The sequence below is a fragment of the Mustela nigripes genome, chromosome 12, assembly GCF_022355385.1.
Source record: "Mustela nigripes isolate SB6536 chromosome 12, MUSNIG.SB6536, whole genome shotgun sequence".
Classification (NCBI taxonomy): Eukaryota; Metazoa; Chordata; class Mammalia; order Carnivora; family Mustelidae; genus Mustela; species Mustela nigripes.
In genome coordinates this window covers 98,739-119,099 of record NC_081568.1, presented here as the reverse complement: position 1 = coordinate 119,099, position 20,361 = coordinate 98,739, and the positions used below count along the sequence as shown (strand labels likewise).

The 20,361-nt window shown below is 56.3% G+C and overlaps 3 protein-coding genes across 6 annotated transcripts in view; 1 reads left to right on the top strand and 2 right to left on the bottom strand.

Moving 5' to 3' along the window:
* SDHA (succinate dehydrogenase complex flavoprotein subunit A) overlaps positions 1-7,509 on the bottom strand; it is a 28,100-nt gene extending 20,591 nt beyond the window's left edge. The window contains exons 1-2 of one of the 2 annotated variants that reach the window (XM_059416784.1): positions 7,399-7,509; positions 1,107-1,196 (exon numbers count right to left, since the gene is read on the bottom strand). In XM_059416784.1, coding sequence (XP_059272767.1) covers positions 1,107-1,196; positions 7,399-7,461 — 153 coding nt within the window. In that variant the 5' untranslated portion in view covers positions 7,462-7,509. The remainder of the gene's footprint in view (positions 1-1,106; positions 1,197-7,398) is intronic. The other variant, XM_059416785.1, reaches the window with a different exon arrangement.
* A 49-nt stretch (positions 7,510-7,558) lies between these two features.
* On the top strand, positions 7,559-15,252 carry CCDC127 (coiled-coil domain containing 127). Of its 3 annotated transcripts, none has more exons than XM_059416786.1 (3): positions 7,559-7,661; positions 9,221-9,351; positions 14,239-15,252. In XM_059416786.1, exons 2-3 carry the CDS (start codon positions 9,231-9,233, stop codon positions 14,931-14,933), a joined length of 816 nt encoding a protein of 271 aa, XP_059272769.1. In that variant the 5' UTR covers positions 7,559-7,661; positions 9,221-9,230; the 3' UTR covers positions 14,934-15,252. The 3 variants fall into 3 exon arrangements, with proteins under 3 accessions (XP_059272769.1, XP_059272770.1, XP_059272772.1); XM_059416787.1 differs by lacking the exon at positions 7,559-7,661 and adding an exon at positions 7,701-7,782; XM_059416789.1 differs by lacking the exon at positions 7,559-7,661 and adding an exon at positions 7,915-8,750.
* Positions 15,253-16,744: 1,492 nt separating this feature from the next.
* On the bottom strand, positions 16,745-20,026 carry LRRC14B (leucine rich repeat containing 14B). The gene is made up of 2 exons (XM_059416453.1): positions 19,014-20,026; positions 16,745-17,982 (listed from the first exon to the last, which is right to left on the bottom strand). The coding sequence occupies exons 1-2, from the start codon at positions 19,901-19,903 to the stop codon at positions 17,337-17,339; spliced, it is 1,536 nt and encodes a 511-aa protein (XP_059272436.1). The 5' UTR covers positions 19,904-20,026; the 3' UTR covers positions 16,745-17,336.
* Positions 20,027-20,361: the final 335 nt, after the last annotated feature.

Here is a 20,361-nt window from a genome sequence, read left to right as displayed (position 1 = left end):
GTTCATGATCTCAGGGTCCTGGGATCGAGCCCCGCATTGGGCTCTCTGCTCAGCGGGGAGCCTGCTTCCCCCTCTCTGCCTGCCTCTCTGCCTACTTGAGATCTCTGTCAAATAAACAAATAAAATTTAAAAAAAAAAAAAAAAGGGACAGCCTCAGCAAGGAACTGTAGATACAAAGAACACCACAAATCAAAGTATTAGTTCTAAATATGGCTTTTCTTTTCTTTCTTTTTTTTAAAAAATATTTACTTATTTATTTGACAGACAGATCACAAGTAGGCAGAGAGGCAGGCAGAGGGAGGGAGGGAAGCAGGCTCCCCACTGAGCAGAGAGCCTGATGCGGGACTGGATCCCAGGACCCCGAGATCATGACCTGAGCCGAAGGCAGAGGCCTAACCCACTGAGCCACCCAGGCGCCCCTAAATATGGCTTTTCTATTCAATTATCTTTTCATGTTTGTAGCAATATATACACACGTATGTTTATGTGACTCTAAGCTCACAGTGCAGTGTAGACCATGATTTCCCACCTGCAATCAGCAAGATTCCCGTGAGAATGTGAATATGGTGTTTCCCTTAGGTAAGCACACTTCCAGTCCATCTGCGCAACCGCCTCAGCACTGAGGACCAGAACCCTGTCTCAGGACCATGCTTGTGCTTGCTTGAGAAGGTGCCCACTAGCAGTCAGTAACTACTGGGAGCTAATGAGAAAAGACCTGTGAACAAAATGTGTCCTCAGCAGAGAACGAACAGGACCAGTAAACTCAAAGAGGCTGCATGCAAGTGGCTTCACGGTCCTGTGTCATCTGTCACAGTAAAAAGGGCTCATCTATTATTTGTATTTTATTACTCTGCTGCTGTGACTTAAGTTTTACTCTGGCTTACAGATGCCTATGAGCATCTATAGCAGAAAGTGTCGGGGACTGTTCCTACATCTGTACCACAACTAGGTACTGTACACTAACAATAATTTGAGCACCACTGCAATGAGAATATTTTCCTTTAAACAGAACTGTGTATTATTCCAATATACTGAAAACTGGTACAGATCGTCACTGTTCCAAACCAAGGATGTCATTTTTAAGGGACCAAAAGTTATAAACTTACTGAATCGGAAACCTTAGCAGAAGACCTTTTATTCCCGTCAACAGAGAAGTGAAAACCGCGGGTGTCCGTCCGCCATGTCGCCGGCCGCTGCTGAGACACAGATGGAGAGCATTCAGGATCTTCAACAAGAAGGATCAGCCATCAAAATCTCCCCTGAAGTCATTAACTCTTTCAGCACCCAGGTGCTCCCTCTTCACCGAGACCGCTTAGCTGGGGTCCTCTACTTCATTAACGCTGATGGGTAAGGAAGGACTAAGGACCCAGGGCAGGCCTACCTAACTGGCACGGACTTGGCACCCCAGGAAAAGCCCTCCTAAACGAAGTTTGTTTCCAAAGAGGACACTCACAGACTCAGAGAGGAAAAGGAACAACTTCACGTTAATTTCTTAATTTAGGGTTCTCACAGAGAATGGGAAAGGTATCTATTTTTGCTCAAGTGGCAGTTTGCGAACAGTGAAGCACTTTTACTAGATGCATCAGTGACTCTCTTCACCCGAGAGCACTGCACAGCTGCAAGGCCACGCAGCTCACTGGAACAGGCGCTGGACAGCTGTGGGAAGCGCCTTTTCTAGAAGACGATGTCCGGTTGTGCGACACCTGGGCACCAGTGGGATCAGCCCTTCACTGTTAACGCCAGGACCCCACGCCTAGAGACGCTCACAGTCTTGCTTCCCCACTCACCACACCCGTGCTGGGCTCGAGGGACGTCCCCTCCTGTCTGTCCCAACTCCATGGTGGTGTCCCTCTGTCTTCGACACGTGTCTCTGGCCTTTCCCTGGGTAAACCCTACAACTCTCCAAGTTTGGGCTTAAAGCCCCACCCTATAAACACTCACTCAAGAAAAGTGGTATGAATGAAATCAAAACCCAGCCCGAGGCCCTGTTCCACATACATGAACCAATTTATGAGTCATGTCTTTCCACTCTGCTGACTGCATCTTAGAAAACAACAAATAAACTAAAATTTTAGCAATCTCATAAAGAACAGTTTTAGGAATTAAGTACATTTAACAGCGACAGAAGGGATGAGAGAGATGTTTTAAGTATTCTGCCATTAGGAAGAGACGGTATTTATTCTGTGGGGTAAAAAAAAATAATAAAAATTATTCCCTAGGACAAACCCGTGGGGAATACATGAAGGAGAACACGGCAGAATGCAAAACGAACCCTAACTGAGCAGTTTTGAACTCAAAGCCTTCCTTCCGAGATGAAGGGACTGAGGCCAAGGCTGGAGGGCTGGGCCACGTGCAAAGTGCAGGTGCCTCCAACCTCTAGGCTTCCTCCAGCTCTGAGCGAAATGACTGACACAAATAGCTGACTTAATGCTAGCACTCCCTTACAAAGAATCTGTTGGATTTCTAAATAGATCTGAACTGATAGAAGCAGTATTCTTGAATTCCCCAATTTCAACTTTAAATACATTTGCTTTTATTGACATAAGCCAATTTTTTCTTTCAGAAAATTTAAAAAGTAAAAATATTCTTGTTTTAGAATAATTTTAAAATTGGTAAAATCACATCTTATAGAAGTCAAAGAATTTTAATACAAATGTTCTTGAAAATTTTTTTGAAGTACAATATAAAGGTAACAGTTCCAGAAAGAACAGTACCTTTTGCAATACCAAACTAAAATTAAAACAGAAACAGTGAGCACCCCCCACTAGCTGAGGGGGAGGTGAGGCCATGAACGCGGCACACCTGTCCCCCCTCATCTTCTTCAGGAGACCCACCGGCTCTAACCCCAAGTAATGAAGACAACTTGAAACTGTCTGGGAACTGCAACGATCCCAACGATCCGAATGGCCACGGGCACAAGAACAAAGCTGCGACGGTCCCGGGAGAGATCGATCCTGCTACAGGAATCATCACGAATCTGGCCAGTCTCCAAGTGTGTATGGCGGAGGCAATTATGAAGACCTATGGTCATAAGAATCTGCACGTGGACAGGCCATAGTTCGCAGCTGTTGTAAGCACAGCGGAAAACGTAGCCGTATGTATCTGGGAAAGCCGCCAGAAATTTCTTCCTCTGGGCGTTCTTTATCCGGTAAAAGTATACAAAACTAACAATAATACGGTCATCTATAAAAGAGAATAGCTTTTAGGGGTTAATACTGTAGAAAGAGTATTTTCTTTCCATATTTGAAAAAGGTTGGTGGGTGGGTAGGTAGGTTGGTTTATTTACTTATTTATTTTAGAGAGGGAGAGAGTGTGCACGAGTGCGGAGCCTCATGGGGGGCTTGATCCCAGGACCCTGAGACCAGGACCCAAGCTGAAACCAAGAGTCAGAGGCTTAACTGACTAAGCCACCCAGGCGCCCCTTGAAAAAGGTCTTTTATCCTCTTGGACTATCAAGAAGTCTTCCTGTAACTTCCACACTGTACTCCGGAGTGCCTGATGGATTGAAATCACTGTACGTAAGTCCTGTTGTGAGTTCAAATCTATAAAACCAAACTTGTGAAACATCCCGAGCGTCATTTAGAGTCTTTTATCAACAGATTAAAAATCACTTCATTTCCAGTAAAATGTGGTACGGAATTTAAAGGCAAAATAAATCAATTTTTGTCCTTCCATTCTCTCATTTGTAGTATTGTGTTTTTCTTGGTACAATATGAAAAGCAAACACGTTTGTGAGACTTACAACAGATAAAACTTAAATACATATACACGTGATGGCACAGTCTGGAGACAAGGACAACATTCCCTTCTTCCTTGATGATGTTTCAAGGATTCACTCGGGGAAACACGAGACACACCAATCGCCCAGGCCATGTGCTGGAGGCGGATGGACAAGGACTGAGGGACACAGCACTCCTGGGCACGTCGCTCGGTGCACTTCTGCACAGCCTGCTAGTCAGGAACAGCACAATCACTGAACCTTTGTGGGGAGCATCAGTCAACTATTACACTTGTCTGTTTCCAGACCTTTACGGCCACCCGTACCATCTTAATTCCGAAAACTGAGAATACTCGTATGTATCAAATCCCATGACGATAACCAGCACGGAAGGAGGTGTTATCCTGTAAAGCATCTCTTACATACAGGTTTTCCTAATCGACCCCATTTTGTTCTACCATTAAACTTCCCCGCTTCAGCTGAACTATAAAATAAACAGCAATGGTGAGATTCTCTAAGGATTTCTTCTTTCTAGAATGTTCACGCTGAGTAAGGACAGACAGACACACACACACACGTGGCTAGCTGAAACACTGGCAGTTACTACAATGAAATCTTTAACAAATTATCATACCATCTCTCTGTGGAAAACAGAGTACTAGCTTTTCATCTGAATCAGATTTGAGGAGCAATTTTACCATTTCGAGAGTGCAATATTAACCCAATTTGTCGTTAAACTCTTTCTGTGCCACTTATTAACATTTTCTGAAGTAAAACTATCAAACAGGACAACACAGCGACGAGTAAGAACTGTCCCTCAGGGGTAGAAAAGCAGGAAAGCACAGGTGAATCAATGAGACAGTGAGGGAAGAAAAAAGTGAAAAGTGTGGAGTCCAGCAAGGTGGGGTGTCGTCATCTAGTAACATACACCTGCAATCCCGAACAAGAAACTCATCTCTACAGTCAGAAAAGCAGCCCGTAAAGGGCCTGAAAGTGGTTGCCTGACCACACTGGAAGGACGGAGGATGTGGGAAGCTGGTTTGCGTGACCTGAATCCTCATTTTAGGTACAGTGTGCCTTACGTCTAGGACAGAAGTCTATGTCCGAAATGGACAAAAGTACACCTGCGTGTTTGCTAGAACAAATGGAGGTAAACACCAGGAGCCACTAACAGAGCTGCCTCCACCGGGGAACAAGTCTGCGGAAGGCGACGGGTCTTACTCCTTTAGCCTTCTGGACTCCTTCTCGACTCCCCCCGACACGCACACAACTAAGTGTAATTCTTTTTATCAAAAAAATAAAAGTCTGTAAAACAGGGACACTTAAAACACCGTTCCCAAGATGAGCACGCACAGGCTGCGGGCTGCAGGCTGGGGCTCGGAAGGGCATCACACGAGGGTTTCACGGGTCATCTCCCAGAATCCTCCAAGCCCACAGGAAAGGGAGTCTACCCAGGGTCTGGACTCAGGTCTCCCCGGCGGGCACCGGGGTTGTACATCCCCCAGATAAGGAGCCTTTGGAAAAATCCCTGCGACTCCAAACTCAGATGCATAACCTGATCCCGTATCAACAGCACGCCGCGATTTTTCAAGCAAACCAGGAAAAGCTCACAGAATGCAGAAGGGACCGCCACTGCAGTAGACTTACCCAGAAGCAAAATGAAGGTTACGGCCAAGGCCTAAATGTGGAATCCTAGACACAATTCAAGCAAGTCAGAACAGTACGTTCAAAGAAAAGAAACGGACTCACTCGGGACCCGCTCTCTGGATTTCCAGAGCCTGAGAAATCTCACCCGCAGCGTAACCCGCTGCGCTTCTCCCCTGCGCTGGCTGCGGCGCTCTGCCCTGGGCAACCACAAGTCCAAGGAAGGCAAAGGCGCTCTGCAAAGGCGGCCGCGGGCAACAGCGCCGAATGCAGCGACGCGGAAACCGACTTGAACTACATGAGATGAAGAGAAATCCCCCTGGATTTTGTTCAAACTGTCTTCAGCGAGTCCTGCCGGGGCACGGCGGTCCGTCGGCGTTCAGCCCGCGGTCAGTCGGTGGTCAGCCCGCGGTCCGTCGGCGGTCAGCCGGCGGTCAGCCCGCGGTCCGTCGGCGGTCAGCCCGCGGTCAGTCTGTGGTCAGCCCGCGGTCAGTCGGTGGTCAGCCCGTGGTCAGTCGGCGGTCAGCCCGCGGTCAGTCGGTGGTCAGCCCGTGGTCAGTCGGCGGTCAGCCCGCGGTCAGTCGGTGGTCAGCCCGCGGTCAGTCGGTGGTCCGTCGGCGGTCAGCCCGCGGTCTCTCTCCTGCCCATCCTCACGGCCACGGAGCGGACCGGCTGGGCCGGGAAAAGCTCTCCGCACCACGAGGAAGACTTTCGGGGCGCCCGGGAGGCTCAGCGGGTTAAGCCTCTGCCTTGGGCTCAGGTCAGGATCCCGGGGTCCCGCATGGAGCCCCGCGTCGCCCGGCCCACCCCCCGCCGCTCTGCCGACTCGCGATCTGTCAGATAAATAAACAAGTGAACTTTCAACAATTTAAGAAAGAAAAAGAAAGAAAGAGAAAGACTTTCGACGCCCGAGACCGGCTTCCCGCAGGCCCCGGGGGACTCCGTCCTGCGGTCGGTCTTGCCCTCAGGGACACACGTCCCCGCGCCAAGGGCTGCGGCGCAGATGCGGGCGCTGGCCGTGAAGGGAGCGGCCGCAGCCAACGGCGGCCCGAGCAGGACCGCGTGGAAACGAAGCCGCCGCAGCCCACGGGAAGGGCGACGAGCCGGGCGGGCGACGAGCCGGGGCTGCAGCCAGGCCGGGCGGCTCGACTGCACCGCGCCCGGCAGGCGCCGCTCCGAGCAGGGAGCCCCGCGGCCTCCACGGCCCGCCCGCCGGCGCCCTCCGCGCGATCCCGAGAGCACGACGGGCCGGGACGGGCGACCCCGCTCAGGGCGCAGCCGGCACAGCCCCGCGCACCCGCGGCAGCCCGGCCCGCAGCGCCGGCGGCCTCCGCCCCGCATCCCCCGAGACCAAGCGCTCCGCGTCCCCTGCGCCGCCGCAGCCCCGCGGGGCGGGCTCTGAGCGCGTGACCCGGGCCCCAGCCCCGGAGCGCGCGGTCCCCAGCGCGCCCCGCGGTCCCCAGCGCACCCGCGTCCCCAGCGCACCCGCGTCCCCAGCGCCCCGCGTCCCCAGCGCGCCCGCGTCCCCAGCGCCCCGCGTCCCCAGCGCGCCCGCGCGAAGCCGGCTCCCCGCGCGCTCGCCCCGGCGCGGCCCCGCCACACCCCGAGCCGGGCCCCGCCCGCGCCGTCCACGCGCCGCCCGCCGACCCGCCCCAGGTCCGAGGGCGCTTCCGGAGCCCGAGGCCCGGGCACGCGCGGCCGCTGCGCGTCCCGGTGACCTTGACCTACAGGCCTCCCCGCGCGCGGAAGGCTCGGGCGGGCGACGCTAACCCCGGAGCCCCCGGACCTCAGGCGGGGGAAGCGGCCCCGGGGCGGCAGGCGCGGTCGCGACCTTCCCGGCGACGCAGCCCCGCGGGCCTCCGAAAACGTCCGGCCGCCCTCGGGCCGGGCCCCTCCCGCCGACCCCCGCGCCGGCCCGCAGACCCGCCTCAGGCCGTGCCGGGGCCCGGGGCACTCGGCGACCGCTTCGGCCCTCGGGCTCCGCCCTGCCCCGGGCACCTCGGCCCCGCGCCCGCCGCCCCGCGGCGCTAACTCACCGCCCTGCACAGTGCCAGGCGCCGGGCGCCCAGCAGCCGAGACACCGCCCGGGCCCCCGACATGTCCGTCCCGCAGCGCGCGCTCCCACCGGCCCCCGCGCCGACTGCGCCTGCGCACCTAGCCGCGCCCGGGCGGGGACGAGGGGACACTGCGCCTGCGCACCACGCCGCGACCGCGGGCCGGAGGGCGGGCGGGGGCATTGCGCCTGCGCACAGGAACCGCGGACGGTGGCGCTGAGCGGGTCGGGCGCTCCCCGCCCGGGGTAGGTGGCGGGCCGGGCGGTGCTCGGGAGGGGCCGGGGTGGGTCTGGGGGCGGAGCAGGTCGGCGGCCCAGGGAGAAGTCGGGGGCAGTGGGTGCAGTTCGGGGTCGGGAGAGCCCCGCGGTGGGTCGGGGGCGGGGCAGGTCAGGGCGCCGGGCCGTGTGGAGGGGCCGCGGGGGCTGGGGGCGGCTCTGGGAGAGGCCGGGCCGGGGGCGGGCCGGGGCCGCGTGGGGCGCGCGCCCGGCCTCTGCCGTGGGGCGGGGTGGGGGTGGACCGTCCTCCGGCCCGTGTTTGGCTCTGCGTCGCGAGGACCCTGCACGGCCGGGCCCGTGCGCTCCTGCTTCCCCGGCTTCTCCCGGCTCCGACGGAAGGAGCGCCGCGGGGGCGCCCCGAGCAGCCCCCGCCCCGCCCCGGGCTGCGTCGCAGGACCGGACCGTGGCCTGAGCTGAGGGCCGAGCTCGCCCGCGAGCCCTCCAGGCGCCCCCTTTCCCTTTCATTCCCTTTGAGGTGGAGTCAGGGTCTCCGTCTTACTTAGGGTCGGGTTGCCCTCGCCGGACTCCGCGTTCGCTCAGGCCCTGGGCCCCGAAGGCGGACCTCGTGCGCCCGCAGGGATCGCGGCCGAGCCTGCGCGGACCGGGTGGGGGGTCGTGCGCTGTGTCCTGCCCGATCTCGGGTTCCCGTGCAGAGTCGCCGTATTTGGCATTTCTGTGCTGCCTGTTAGTTCTATCTTGTCAGGTGTTAAGTCTTTGTTGAAAACCCTCTTAGGGGCGTCTGTGGCTCAGGGGGTTACAGCCTCTGCCTTCGCTCAGGTCATGATCCCGGGGTCCTGGCAGCGGGGAGCCTGCTCCTCTCTCTCTCTGCCTGCCTGTGATCGCTGTCAAATAAGGAAATACATCAATAAAAAATCTTAGCGGAAAAAGAAGAAAACTCAAAGTTTTTCAGGATGGAATTGGGTTCCTTTTTTGTTACATAAGCCTCGATCCTTTCTTTCCTAATCTGTGTGTTCGTCGCGGTCACGTGGGAGTGAGTTGAACGTCTCCTCGCTCTGTTTTGCGGAAGTGTCCGACCTAGTGTGGGTTCTTAGTAAGTCGGTAAGTCCGTGTTAGCCTGAGACCCCAGCCCGGTTACTGAGAGGCAGCAGAGCTTCAAGCAGAAACATTGGTCCTTACGGTGAAAATGCCCCCCGAGCCAGGAGGCATGAGAGCCTTCCCAGCACTGTCCCCACCCCGGCCACACACCTCTCCGTGGCCTCGTGGTCATCACTTCCTGAAGCGGCCACGGTCTGCTTTCACACCTTCCTGCTGACGTGTCCTGGGTCCAGCCGCGCTGCGAAGCTCTGTGTCGCAGAGAGCTTCCCTCACGGGCCTCGTGGTTCACTTGAGACCTCTCTCTCCCGCCACTGTACCCCGGTACTGTCCAAGGCCTTGTGTTTTCCTCTTTCATCCTGGAAGGCTCAGTGCTACGCAGCTCGTGGGCAGACCTGAGCCAAGTACACGGTAACAGTTGTGACAGATGTGTCCTACCGTGTTATGTGGTTAATGGTCTTATTATTTACTTCAAGGTACATCTCCATGAATAACTTAAATGACCCCCCAAATTGGAATATCCGACCTAATTCCAGGGCTGACGGGGGCGATGGAAGCAGATGGAATTATGCCCTGTTGGTTCCAATGCTGGGATTGGCTGCTTTTCGTAAGTCATGGTTTTCCTCACATTTGCATTTGGAGGGGGGGCTGGAACTGTGGATCCCAAAGACCTTGGGCTTTGGACCCTGACAGATGCAAGTGTACGTCCTAGTGTTATCCCGTGTGGTGAGTCTGAAGCAAATTACTTAATCCCTTGAGCCTCAGTGTCCCCGTCCACTGAAGCACTGTGAGCGCTAAACAAAACCAGGGGCTTGCTGGGGTGGGCTTTCGTGACTGGCCCCGGCTCCATTCCAGACTTCCCACTCTGGAGGGGGCTGGGTTCCGTCGTCCTCATCGGGACCGACAGGGAAGAATAAAATAGGTGTCAACAAACCAGTTTGGTCCTCTGTTTCACGTGTAGGGAGTCTGTCTTAAAACCTCTGCTCAGCCTGGCCAGCTTCTCTCCGGTCTGCAGACCACTGTGGGGGCGTCACCAGTTTCGGGTCAGTTACAGTTATTCCAGCCCTGAGCTTTCATTGTCCACTTCCTGATAGTTTTCTGACGTCCAGGAATTGGTTTTATGTTTTGTCTTATCCCACAGTTTTGGGTGCCCCAAAGAGTGTGAGAAACTGAGTAAGTGGATGGAAGAAAAGCCCAGCTGCCCTCAGTTTGCAGCAATACTTTTATGGAGACTTTTTTCATGTGCTTGGATTTCTCAGGTCAGCAGACTGCCCGTAGAGGCGGTGAAGGCTGGGGAGGAGAGCGTTTATCAGCTGTTGGTTTATCCGCGTTTACTGGCGGCTGGGCCGGGAGGCTGGCTTACGCCCATGTTTGGCACTATAATTTGTTTGTTTATTTACTTATTTACTGGAGGGGTGACATGTGGGGAGGGGCCGAGGGAGAGAGAGAATCTCAAGCAGACTGGCCAGTGAGTGCGGAGCCTGAGGCAGGGCTTGATCTCACAACTTCAGGATCATGACCCGAGCCAAAGCCAAGAGCCATCCAGGTGCCACTTGGCAATGTAATTTCTAAACTGTGTAGTAAAACGTTTTTGGAGAATCCTTACAAGAACGCAAGGATTCAAGTTTCTGTGATCATGCTAGCTAAGCAAGACAACCAAGAAGACGATACAAAATATTCACTGATTCTTCTCAGGGACAGAAAGCCACATTTTAGAAGTCCAAGAAGGCAAGAACTTCAAAAGTCAAGGTTGTGAGGAAAGGCTATAAAAGATAGTCTGGAAACAAATGGAACGTGGGAGTCGCCCCAGGGCCTATCCCAGCCTCCCGACCAATTAGTCATTGTTAGTCCTGTTAAGCCTCCCAGTTCCCCACCCTGGCCACAGGCCTCGGGGCAGCCGAGGGTAGGGCTGCTGAGCTCCTAGGTGGCCCGACCCGTGCGGCTGGGTTTGCATCTGCCCCGTCTCTGACTTAGGAGCAGGCACTGTGCACATCACGGAATCGTGAAAAGCACCCGCTCTTCTCAGCCTCCATGGGAGTCGGTGTTTAGCTTCGTAAGAACGGGCCAAAACGCTTTCCCGAGTGCTGGGACCCTTTTGCAGCCTCGTCCGCTCCGTACGAGCTCGCTGTAGTCTCGGAATTAGGCCCATTCTGGTTTCTGTTCCATTTCCCTGAGCGCGGCTGGCGTAGGCCGTCTTCCACGTTCCCGTTTGCTCTTGGTACCGCCTCCTCCGCGGCGGGTCTGTGCCTGTCTTCCGGCCATTGCCTAACTGCTTTGTGGTTTTGGGTTGAGTTTTGAGAGAATTTTATTAGATTCTAGTATTTTTTTGGCTATCTAGTTTGCCAGTGTCTTCTTCCACTCTGTAGATTGTTTTTGTTCGTTTCGTTTTGTTTTGTTTTATTCTCTAAATGGAGGCTTTCACAGAGCAAAGGTTTTAATTTTGATGAAGTCCAGTCTTGGTTTTTTCTTTCATGGGTCATGCTTTTCCTCCTGAGAGCGTTTGGCCTCGCCCTAGACCCTGAACGCTCTGTCCCACGTTGTTTCTTGAAAGTTGAGTTTTATGTTTTACACGTAAGTCCATGATCCATTTTGAGGTTTTTGGTTTTCGGCTTTTTTTTTTCTCAGTGTAACATGGGACTGGGTCTTCTTTCTTCCTCTCTGGGCTGTGGGCCTTCTGTTTCCTCGTCCGTTACTTGCACCGGCTCCCGCCTCCAGGCCTCCACTGAGAAGTTCCCGTCGAGGGACATTCCGTCTTCACCATTAAGGGTGGTGGTAGCCGTGGGTTTTCATAGCTGTTCTTTGGAGGCACGGAAGCTCACCTCCGTGTTCTTAGAGTTTTTTCCCCTGTGGGTGCTGAATTTCATCACACATTTTTCTGTATCTGTTGACGGGATTGTGTCATTTTTCTTCTTCAGACTATACATATGTCGATTGACTTTTGACTGTTGAACCAGTCTTACGTTTTTGGAATAATCTCCACTTTGTGGGGGTGGGGAGCTTAGGTCGTGCATGATCTCATGGGTTGTGGGGTCCTGCCCCATCTTTGGCTTTGCGCTCAGCAAGGAGTCTCCTGGGAGATTGTCACCCTCTGCCCCTCTCCCACTCCCATGCGCTTGGTCTCGCTCCTTTCTCTCTAATATAAATAAATAAATCTTTAAAACGAATCTTCAGGAGCGCCTGGGTGGCTCAGCGGGTTAAGCCTCTGCCTTAGGCTCAGATCTTGATCTCAGGGTCCTGGGATTGAGGCCCACATCGGGGCTCTCTGCTCCGCGGGGAGCCTGCTTCCTCCCTCTCTCTGCCCGTCTCTGCCTACTTGTGATCTCTCTCTCTCTGTCAAATGAATAAATTAAAAAGAAACTTAATAAAAAAATAAAAATAAAATATGATCTCCATGGCATATAACCCTTGTTACATGTTGTGGAACTACTGAGCCCGTCGCCCGCCCAGGGGTTAGGTCTGCTCACGCGGGGTTGTTACTCCAGCCCTTCCGCAGGGTTCGCTCATCTCCACGCTAACCTCGGCATCACCTTTTCTACGTCAGTTACTGGATTTTTCAGTTCAAACCTTCCATTTGCTTGTTTTTGTATCTCCTCCTTCTGTGCTCAGGCTTTGTGTTATCACGTCTGCTTTTCACTCTTTATCGGGTGCCTGGGTGGCTCAGTTGGTTGGGCGACTGCCCTTGGCTCCGGTCATGATCCTGGAGTCCTGAGTCTGCTCAGCGGAGAGTCTGCTGCTCCCTCTGACCCTCCCCGCCTCACTCTCTCTCTCTCTCCTTCTCTCTCTCAAATAATAAAATCTTTAAGAAAAAAAAAATAAACTCTTTGTTAGGTAACACTAACATCTCTGTTCCCTCAGTATTGGCATCTACTGATTATCTTTTTAACTTCTGTTTGTGATCTTTCTATGACGAGTGATCTTCGACTGAAATCTCTGTGTTTGGGGCATTATGTTATGAGACTGACCTTTATTGGGACATTCTGCGACTAGCTTCGTGGCTGGGGCTCTGGCAGGGAAGGGTGGTGTTGAGGCCTCACTCCCAGGTGGGGATGGAAGCCCAGGCCCCCCAGTCAGCCTCTGGTCCCCAGACACCAAGAGGAAGGGTCCCGTGGTAATCTCCCCTGTGTGTGTCCCACCTCTTCCTGGAGGCCTTCCTGATACGGTGGACTTCCCGTAAACACAGCCTGGGCTGTGTGGTCTGGCGTGCAGCTCTGTGTGTCCTGTATCGGTCGCCACGTGTTCCATGTGTCGGCGTGGCACCTCCTTTAGATCATCCCTGGGTTACAGTGGGGGTGGCCTCCTCTGCCCCTGCCGGCCCCTGCCCCCAACCTCTGACTGTCCACTTCCTCCCAGAGCCGATGAGGACTTCTGCTGTTCCGCACCTGCTCACTTCCAGAACGTGCCCCCGCTCCTTGCTGGAAGCCCTGCGCCGAGTCCAGGAAGCAGTCTACTCAGGACCCATGATGTCCACTCCTGTCCCTATTCCTTCTGCCAGGAGGGACCTTTCCTACCAGCTGCTGCTTGTTTTGCCAGACTGGTTCCCATTTCCCTCTTTCGTGAACCCCACCGACCGCACCCAGACCAAATTCGTTCTTCTCTCCTCCGCTTCTCACAGACCTCTCAGTGCTTAGCAAGTGCTAGTGCGACAGCTGCCTGCGTGGCCCGTTCCCTGTCTGTGCGCTTCGGTGAGGGAAGGAGTTGGAGACGCTTTCGAGTCACCGTTACCCGTAGGACTAGACGCTGTGTTCCGTTGCCGAAGGGATGCGTTTGTCTTAGCTTACGGAGTTGGGGCGGTCCCGGCACGCAAGTGGGAAGGACCTTCAGGCACACGCAGATACGCCTCGGAGGGCGGCTCCCGGGGGACTCCTGGATGGCTAGGACTCCACCTGGAGCGTTGGGGAGGGAAAAGGAGCCTCCCCGGCACTGGACTTCTCCGTGTAGCAGAGGACAGAGGCGCAGCTGCTCCTCAGTCCGTCCCACGTTTCCGAGACTCGGGTGTCCCTGGTTTGCGGATCGGGAGCCTGACCGTGTCTGGAGCTCGAACATCTCCTCCCCGGATTTTATGTGCCCTTGTCAGACTGGAAGCGGGAGGAGCCAGCAGGTCGACATGCGCTTTGCAATCACTCAGTTCTGTAATCACCAGCCGACTGCCAGTGGCCCTTTAGTCCTTGGCCCAAGGACGTGGGCACTGTGGCCAGAGCAGGTGAGTTTGAGAGCAGAAGAAAGCGGTGCTGGATTATTTCAGCCGTAGAAGATGAGTCTGGAAGGGGAAATGCCAGCAGCCCTGCTGTCCTCTGGGAGCGCTTATCTGGTTTTCAGCTAAGAAATTTGTTTAATACATGGTTTCCTACAAAATGTTATTCGTACCTTTCAGGGCTTAAGATTTTATTGAAATGCTGTTTTTAGCTGCTTTATATTTTTTCAAAATCAGGATCACAAAACCTCACCTCTGACTTTTCCATTAAGTGTGTTTTCTTCCCCAATTTATTCCCGTCAGGTTGGATTTGGTCCAGGGAGTCCCAGAAAGAAATAGAAAAAGAAAGAGAAGCGTACCGTCAGAGAACAGCCGCTTTCCAGCGGGATCTCGAAGCCAAGTACCACGCCGTGATCTCAGAAAACCGGCGCGCCGTGGCTCACTTGTCTTTGGAACTCGAGAAGGAACAAAACAGAACGACTAGTTACCGAGAAGCACTTATCTCTCAGGGGCGCAAGTTGGTAGAAGAAAGGAAGCTTCTGGAACAAGAGCGGGCTCAGGTCATGCAAGAAAAGAGACAGTTGCAGCCTCTGAGAAGTGCGTATCTGAGCTTCCTGGAGAAGGAGGGCGACTGGCAGAGGAGGGCCAGGCTTGTGCTGAAGGAGTTCGAGGACGCTCTCACGGAAAGACAGAACATCTACTGCAGCCTGGTCCTCCCCCGCGGCAGGCGGCTGGAAATCGAGAAGAACTTACTGGTCCGAGCGTCCACGGACCCGGTCGCCGCAGAGCTGCAGGTGGCGGCCGGCCTGACTGACATATTCCAGCATGACACCCACTGTGGCGCCGTCTGGAACACCAGCCGGCGTCGGAACGGCAGACTCATGTGGCTGTATCTCAGGTACTGGGAGCTGAGCGCCGAGCTGAGGAAGCGACAGCGGGTTGAGGCCGCCATCCTGGGGGACTGGCCGGAGCCCCATGCGCCGTCGGCGACGCCCTGAGGCCCCCGGAGCCGCCGTGCTGCCTCCTCCTGGCACGGGCGCCTGCGGCCGCCTTGGCACAGGAACTGCGTCCTCTCTTGCCCGGTCTGCGCGGGGCGCCGGGTCTCCTCCTTGGCCCTCTTCAGCCTCTGAGGATGCAGGTTCCCGGAGGACTTTTTGGAAGCTGTGCCGTTGTATGAGGCTGAACAGAATCGCACACCCTCCTGCCTTTGCTGTAGGTACGACTGTTGGAGAAAGTCAGATACAGTATCGACCCTTCCTGTAAGCAGTTTCCGGTCTGTTTTTGTCACTCCCTAAATAAATTCTGTTTTCTCCTCCAGTGACTTCTCTCTCTCCTAGAATTATAAATAGACGTCAGGTAGTGGCTGCCACTGCCTAAGGACGACAGAAAATAGAAACGTTACCAAGGTTTTCTGCGGGCGTGAGCATCTCTCCCACCCGCCGCAGAGAAAGTGCTGCTTGTAGCCTGTCGGCACCTGGGACATGTTTGGGATTTGGCTTGTGTCTGTATTTAGTCAACATATACTATTTATCAGCAATGATCTGTAATAAAAAATTCCTGAATTTAAAAGCAATAGTGCCACCTCCGTGTGCAATTTACTTTACTCTTTATAAAATTAAAATGTTTTTACTTAGATTATCTCCATTTTAGCCCAAACTGATCAAAGGTAGGCACTTGCCCATTCTTCACAAAGCCGAGTGAGTCAGCCTCTCACATATCACCCCCGCAGGCCCCATGGGGAGAATGTGCAGCGAAATCAGCAGAGAACGGGATACCTGCGTGGCTCTGACTTTGGTTCAGTTCATGATCTCAGGGTCCTGGGATCGAGCCCCCTGGGGAGCTCTTGGCAGAAAGTCTTGTTCCTCTGCCCCTGTTATGCTCGCTCGCTCCCAAATAAATCAGTAAAATCTTCAACGAGAAAATCAGCGGAGGGAAAGGCATGCGGGGCCGAGAGAGGACCCTGTGCATCTTCCAGAATCCTCTCGCAGGGGTCGTGGGACTGGAGTGCCCCCTCCCACCGACGTGCCCACCTGCTGCCCCAGTCCCTGCAGCGCCCCCAGCCCTTCGCCACGGCTGCCCGGCTCAGCCACGCACCCGTTAGGGGCCCACCCTGCTGGGCACAGACGTGAGCAGTTGAAATGACTCCACTCTAGAATTAGATCCAAATCATCGCAAAACTTTGCCCTGTGCCCACTCTACTCTCTTGTCAGAGCTTCTCGCAAACTCCACGTGCCTGTAATAGGGTTCAGAGACTTTGCCAGCAGGACGGCGGAGGGCAAGAGCGCGGTCCGAGCGGTGGCCCAGAAAGCAGATCTGAGGGGCACAGAGACAAAGTCATCTCTTTCCCCGTCCACTTTCTGGGCATCCTTTCCTGAGACGTAGGAGGAACGTTGCTGCCTTCAGTGAGGCAAGCAGACACCTGTCACTCTGCCACTGCGGGAGCCTGTGCCTTGGGCAACCCCACTTGGTTGTGGGAAGAAAGGCATGGGACATACCTGTCAGGGGCAGCGTGGGGTTACCTGGGTGGGGACTTGCCTAGAGCAGGGCCCGGAGCCGGACGGAGGGCGGGGCCTGCTCACACAGGTTTCAAAACCACATCAAGAACTTGGGGGTTCTAGTGTGAGGAGGTTGGGCCCCTCAAGCACTAGCCTCTGTCTTAAGAAAATGTTTCACTTTCATACTCTTGGGTACTTTAAAAATCCGGAACTGCATTAAAATGAAAGCCACGTGTGAAGAAGGCACACCACTGTTTTATTGGTATCTAATGATCCTAACACTGGGCCCTTGCAGGAATCAGATCCAGGTAGAAACCAAGTCCAAATGTTGTCAGTAAACCTTACACGCCTGGATTCAGCTGCACAGAGGAGTTCTCTTCCGCCTGAGCAGAGGGTCTTCTGGGGTCAGGGTCCAAAGGGAGGCAGGAAACGGGTAGGGATGTGTCATCACCGGTGGGGCTTTCTTGCAGGGACAGAGGCCTTCTGGGAAGCCTTCTGTGTCCTCAGGCTCAAGCACGTAATGACAAATCGCATATTCCACGCCAGGCAGGGGTCTGTGAGTGCACAAGCCCGAGTCAGCACGGCAGAGAACCCGGACGTGGCACAGGGAGTGCTGAGTTCTGTGACAGTTCCCACGTTCTTTTGGCCCTGGCCGGACGTCTGGCCTCCCCTTCCTCCCTCCTGTGCAGTCCAGAACCAACCTCTGGTCCGTCACCAACATGGCCTCGTCCACTCTTCTGGAGCCAGGGCACCGGCCCATGCAGCGCCTAACTGATGCCACGTGCAGGTGTCCCTCAGAGATGCTTCAGCTGGAGGTGGCCAGGGGCGCGGATGCCCAAGCCTGCTGACTCAGGACGTCCAGGCTCCTGTCCGGTCGAACCACACCCCCCTGGTCTGCTCGAGGGCCTACTGCATTTGCTCCAGGGCTCTGGAGAAGTTTTCTAGAGCAGCTTTGAAAGCTCGCAGCAAAAAAGCTCCAAGCTCGTTGCTTGTCTCTTGGATGTCTGGGTCGAAACTTCCGAAGAGAGGCGTGCAGACCTGGACGTCACCCCGGCCGGCTCTAAGCAGCACCGCACGGAGATCCTCGGCGATCGCATCATACTTCTGCTGGTCGAACTTGGACATGGCCAGCTCGTCCTGGGGGTAGGCCGTGCCCTCGGGGTAGCAGTCTTTGGGCACCGGGAACTCGACAGTCCGGAGCCTGCCCAGCTCGCAGAGAGCCACGAAGAGGCGCCTCAGGGCCCGGGCCGACAGCAGGTTCCCCAGGAAGCGGAGCTCACGGAGCTCGTGGCAAGGGCTCAGGGCCAGGATCAGCATGCCCACGTGCCGGTCTTCGATGCCGCACTCCTCCACGGTGAGCACCCTCAGCGTCCGGGCCGCCCGGCTCAGCAGCCTGGAGAAGGTGGAAGGGAACAGGCTGAACAGGTTGTGGCCGCTGAGGTCCAGCACCTCCAGGCATGTGGCATGGGCACAGTCTGCCAAGAAGGCCATGTCTGTGTGGTTCAGGGAGCAGTTGGCCAGGTCCAGAGTCCTCAGCGGCGTCCGCAGGGGCCTAGGGCAGGGCAGAAAACAGCACGAGTGAGGGGCAGTCCCGGCGAGGACCTCTGGGAGGAACTGAGATGAATTCTCTCCCAAGGGCCAGCCGACTGCCGCCCCACGGCCAAATCCATGGCTGCTTGGTCTGACTCAGCCTTGACAGTAAAATGGTTTTTACATCTTTAAACGGTAGAACAATCAAAAGAAGGATGATACTTGTGGCGTGTGGAAATAACACGAAATTCCATTTTTAGTGTCCGTAAATAAAGTGCCAGTGAGAATCAGGCTCACTCCTTTGTCTGTGGCCGCTTCGGGGCTGTGACGTCAGAGCGGGGTCAGCCTTCCCTGGTCCCCCAGCCCTCCCCGGCCCCCTGGTCCCGCTGGTGCTCCCACCCCTGTGTGGGGTCCTCCCCTCACGCGGGTGAACCCGCTGACTGGCTGCACACCGACACGGTCCACAGAAGCAGGTCAGGTCTGTCTCAAGAACAGGCTGGGGCTTCTACCCCGGGGTCTCTGGTTTTCGGCTCAGCTGTGAGAACGCCCTACCCGCCAACGGCCACACGCTGAACTTGGAAGCTGATTGCCTCCCCCTCGCAGCCCACCCAGCCCTCAGGGAGCCCACCGCCAGCAGACCAAGCTGAGCGGGCTCTCGACGGACTTGTCGCTGTGCGCCCAGCGTCAGGAGGATCTGTCACAAGAACACGAATAGTCACTCCCGCACCGTCTGCTTCTCTAATTAGCAGTGCTCCCGTCTGTTCACCAACAGAAACCAGTCCTCCTCAGCTCCCCACTGGGCTACCCACAGCCCCGCTGCCTGGGGTCTCCTGCCGCCCTAGGCCCTCCCGGGGGGAAGGCAGAGGATAATGGGGACCCCGTGGCCTTGTAGGCAGCCGGGTCCCCCCCCATGATCCCTCACGTGTCTTCGGCTTGGCCCCTGGGGGCCCCCTGTCGGCAGACCTGCGCCACGAGGCTGGGAGACGGGCACCCCCCCTCCCCTCCACCCCTGCCCTGGCCCGGCCCGGCCCTCTGGGCCATCGTGCGACCTACCCGAGCAGTTTCGGGATCTTCCCAGTCAGCGTGGAGAAGGCCACGCTCAGCTCCATGAGCTGGCTCATCTGGCTGAGCTCCCAGGCGATGGAGGAAAGGAGGGGGTCCTCGCCATGGGGGCTGCGGGTGCCGGCAGGGGGCGCATCGAAGGCCCTGGCCGGCAGGGTGAGCGAGGCCAGCTGGGGGAAGCGCACCTCGGCCAGCAGCTCCTGCACGTGGCCGGCGTGTAACCGCACGTTGTGCACCACCTCCAGCCGGTGCAACTCCCCCGGCCCGGCCAGACGCAGCACCTGCAAGAGCTGGCTGGGGCCCAGGCTGTCCGCCCGGAAGGACACGCAGTGCACACGCAGTGGGGCAGAGCCCGCTGGCCTCAGGGCCTGCACCACCACCTCGAAGTTTCCATCGGTGACAAAGAGATCGGCGACGACCTGGATGGGGCGCTGGGCCGCGGGGGCCTCCCCCTGCAGCTGGCAGCATGTCCTGGCCAGCAGCTCGGTGCGGCCCCACCTGCCCAGCGCCCTCCCACACGGGCACCGCTGCACCTGCACGTCTCGGACGCCTGTGAGGTCAGCCACGCGCAGGCGCCGGGGCCCCCCAGCCCGGAGCACGTGGTCTGCGAGGCCTTGCACACAGGCCTCCAGGCAGGCCCTGCAGGTGCGGTCCCGCAGGTCCTCCGCGGCTTCCGAGCCCGGCCCCAGCAGCGCACTCAGCCGGAACTCCTCCAGGGGCCAGCGCTCCAGCAGGACGCGGATCAGCGCCGCCTGCTCCAGCAAGTAGCTGGCTTTGAAGAGGAGAGGGTAGAGGTTGTGGGCCACACCGTCCAGGCTCTGCTGGGCCACCTGGGGGTGAGACACCAGGGCCTTGGCAGAAATGAAGCGGAGCGATCTCATTGTGCCGGCCCGTGGGGGCCCGGAAGCGAGGCCGAGCTCTCCCCTTGGGGTTCTCCAGAAGATGGAAGCCCTTCCTGCTTATTTTTAGCTGCAGCTGCTGTGAGCGCTTTGCCTTTGGGCAGAAGGCGGTAAGCAGGCCCTCTGGTCACCTGACGGCTATTTTGGTCGTGGGTGCTTCTTGGGCTCTGGCCGTGGAGGCGTGGACAGTGGCCAGCCTGTCCTTGTGCTTAACTGCTGAAAACAGAGCTGTCCGAGGGCACGGCTCAGGGCCCCTAGGCCCCTGACAAGGGCCGCTCCCGCCCACTGCAGGGACGGCCTGTGGTTGGGAGTTGCCGTGGGCTGCACAGGCCTGAGCACGGACCTGGGAGACCCCAGATGAAGGCCCCTCTGACCAGGGCCGCGTCGCCTCAAAGTCACGGGAGTCAGGCTCCCTGGGTGAGGCCTGCCGGTGACATCCC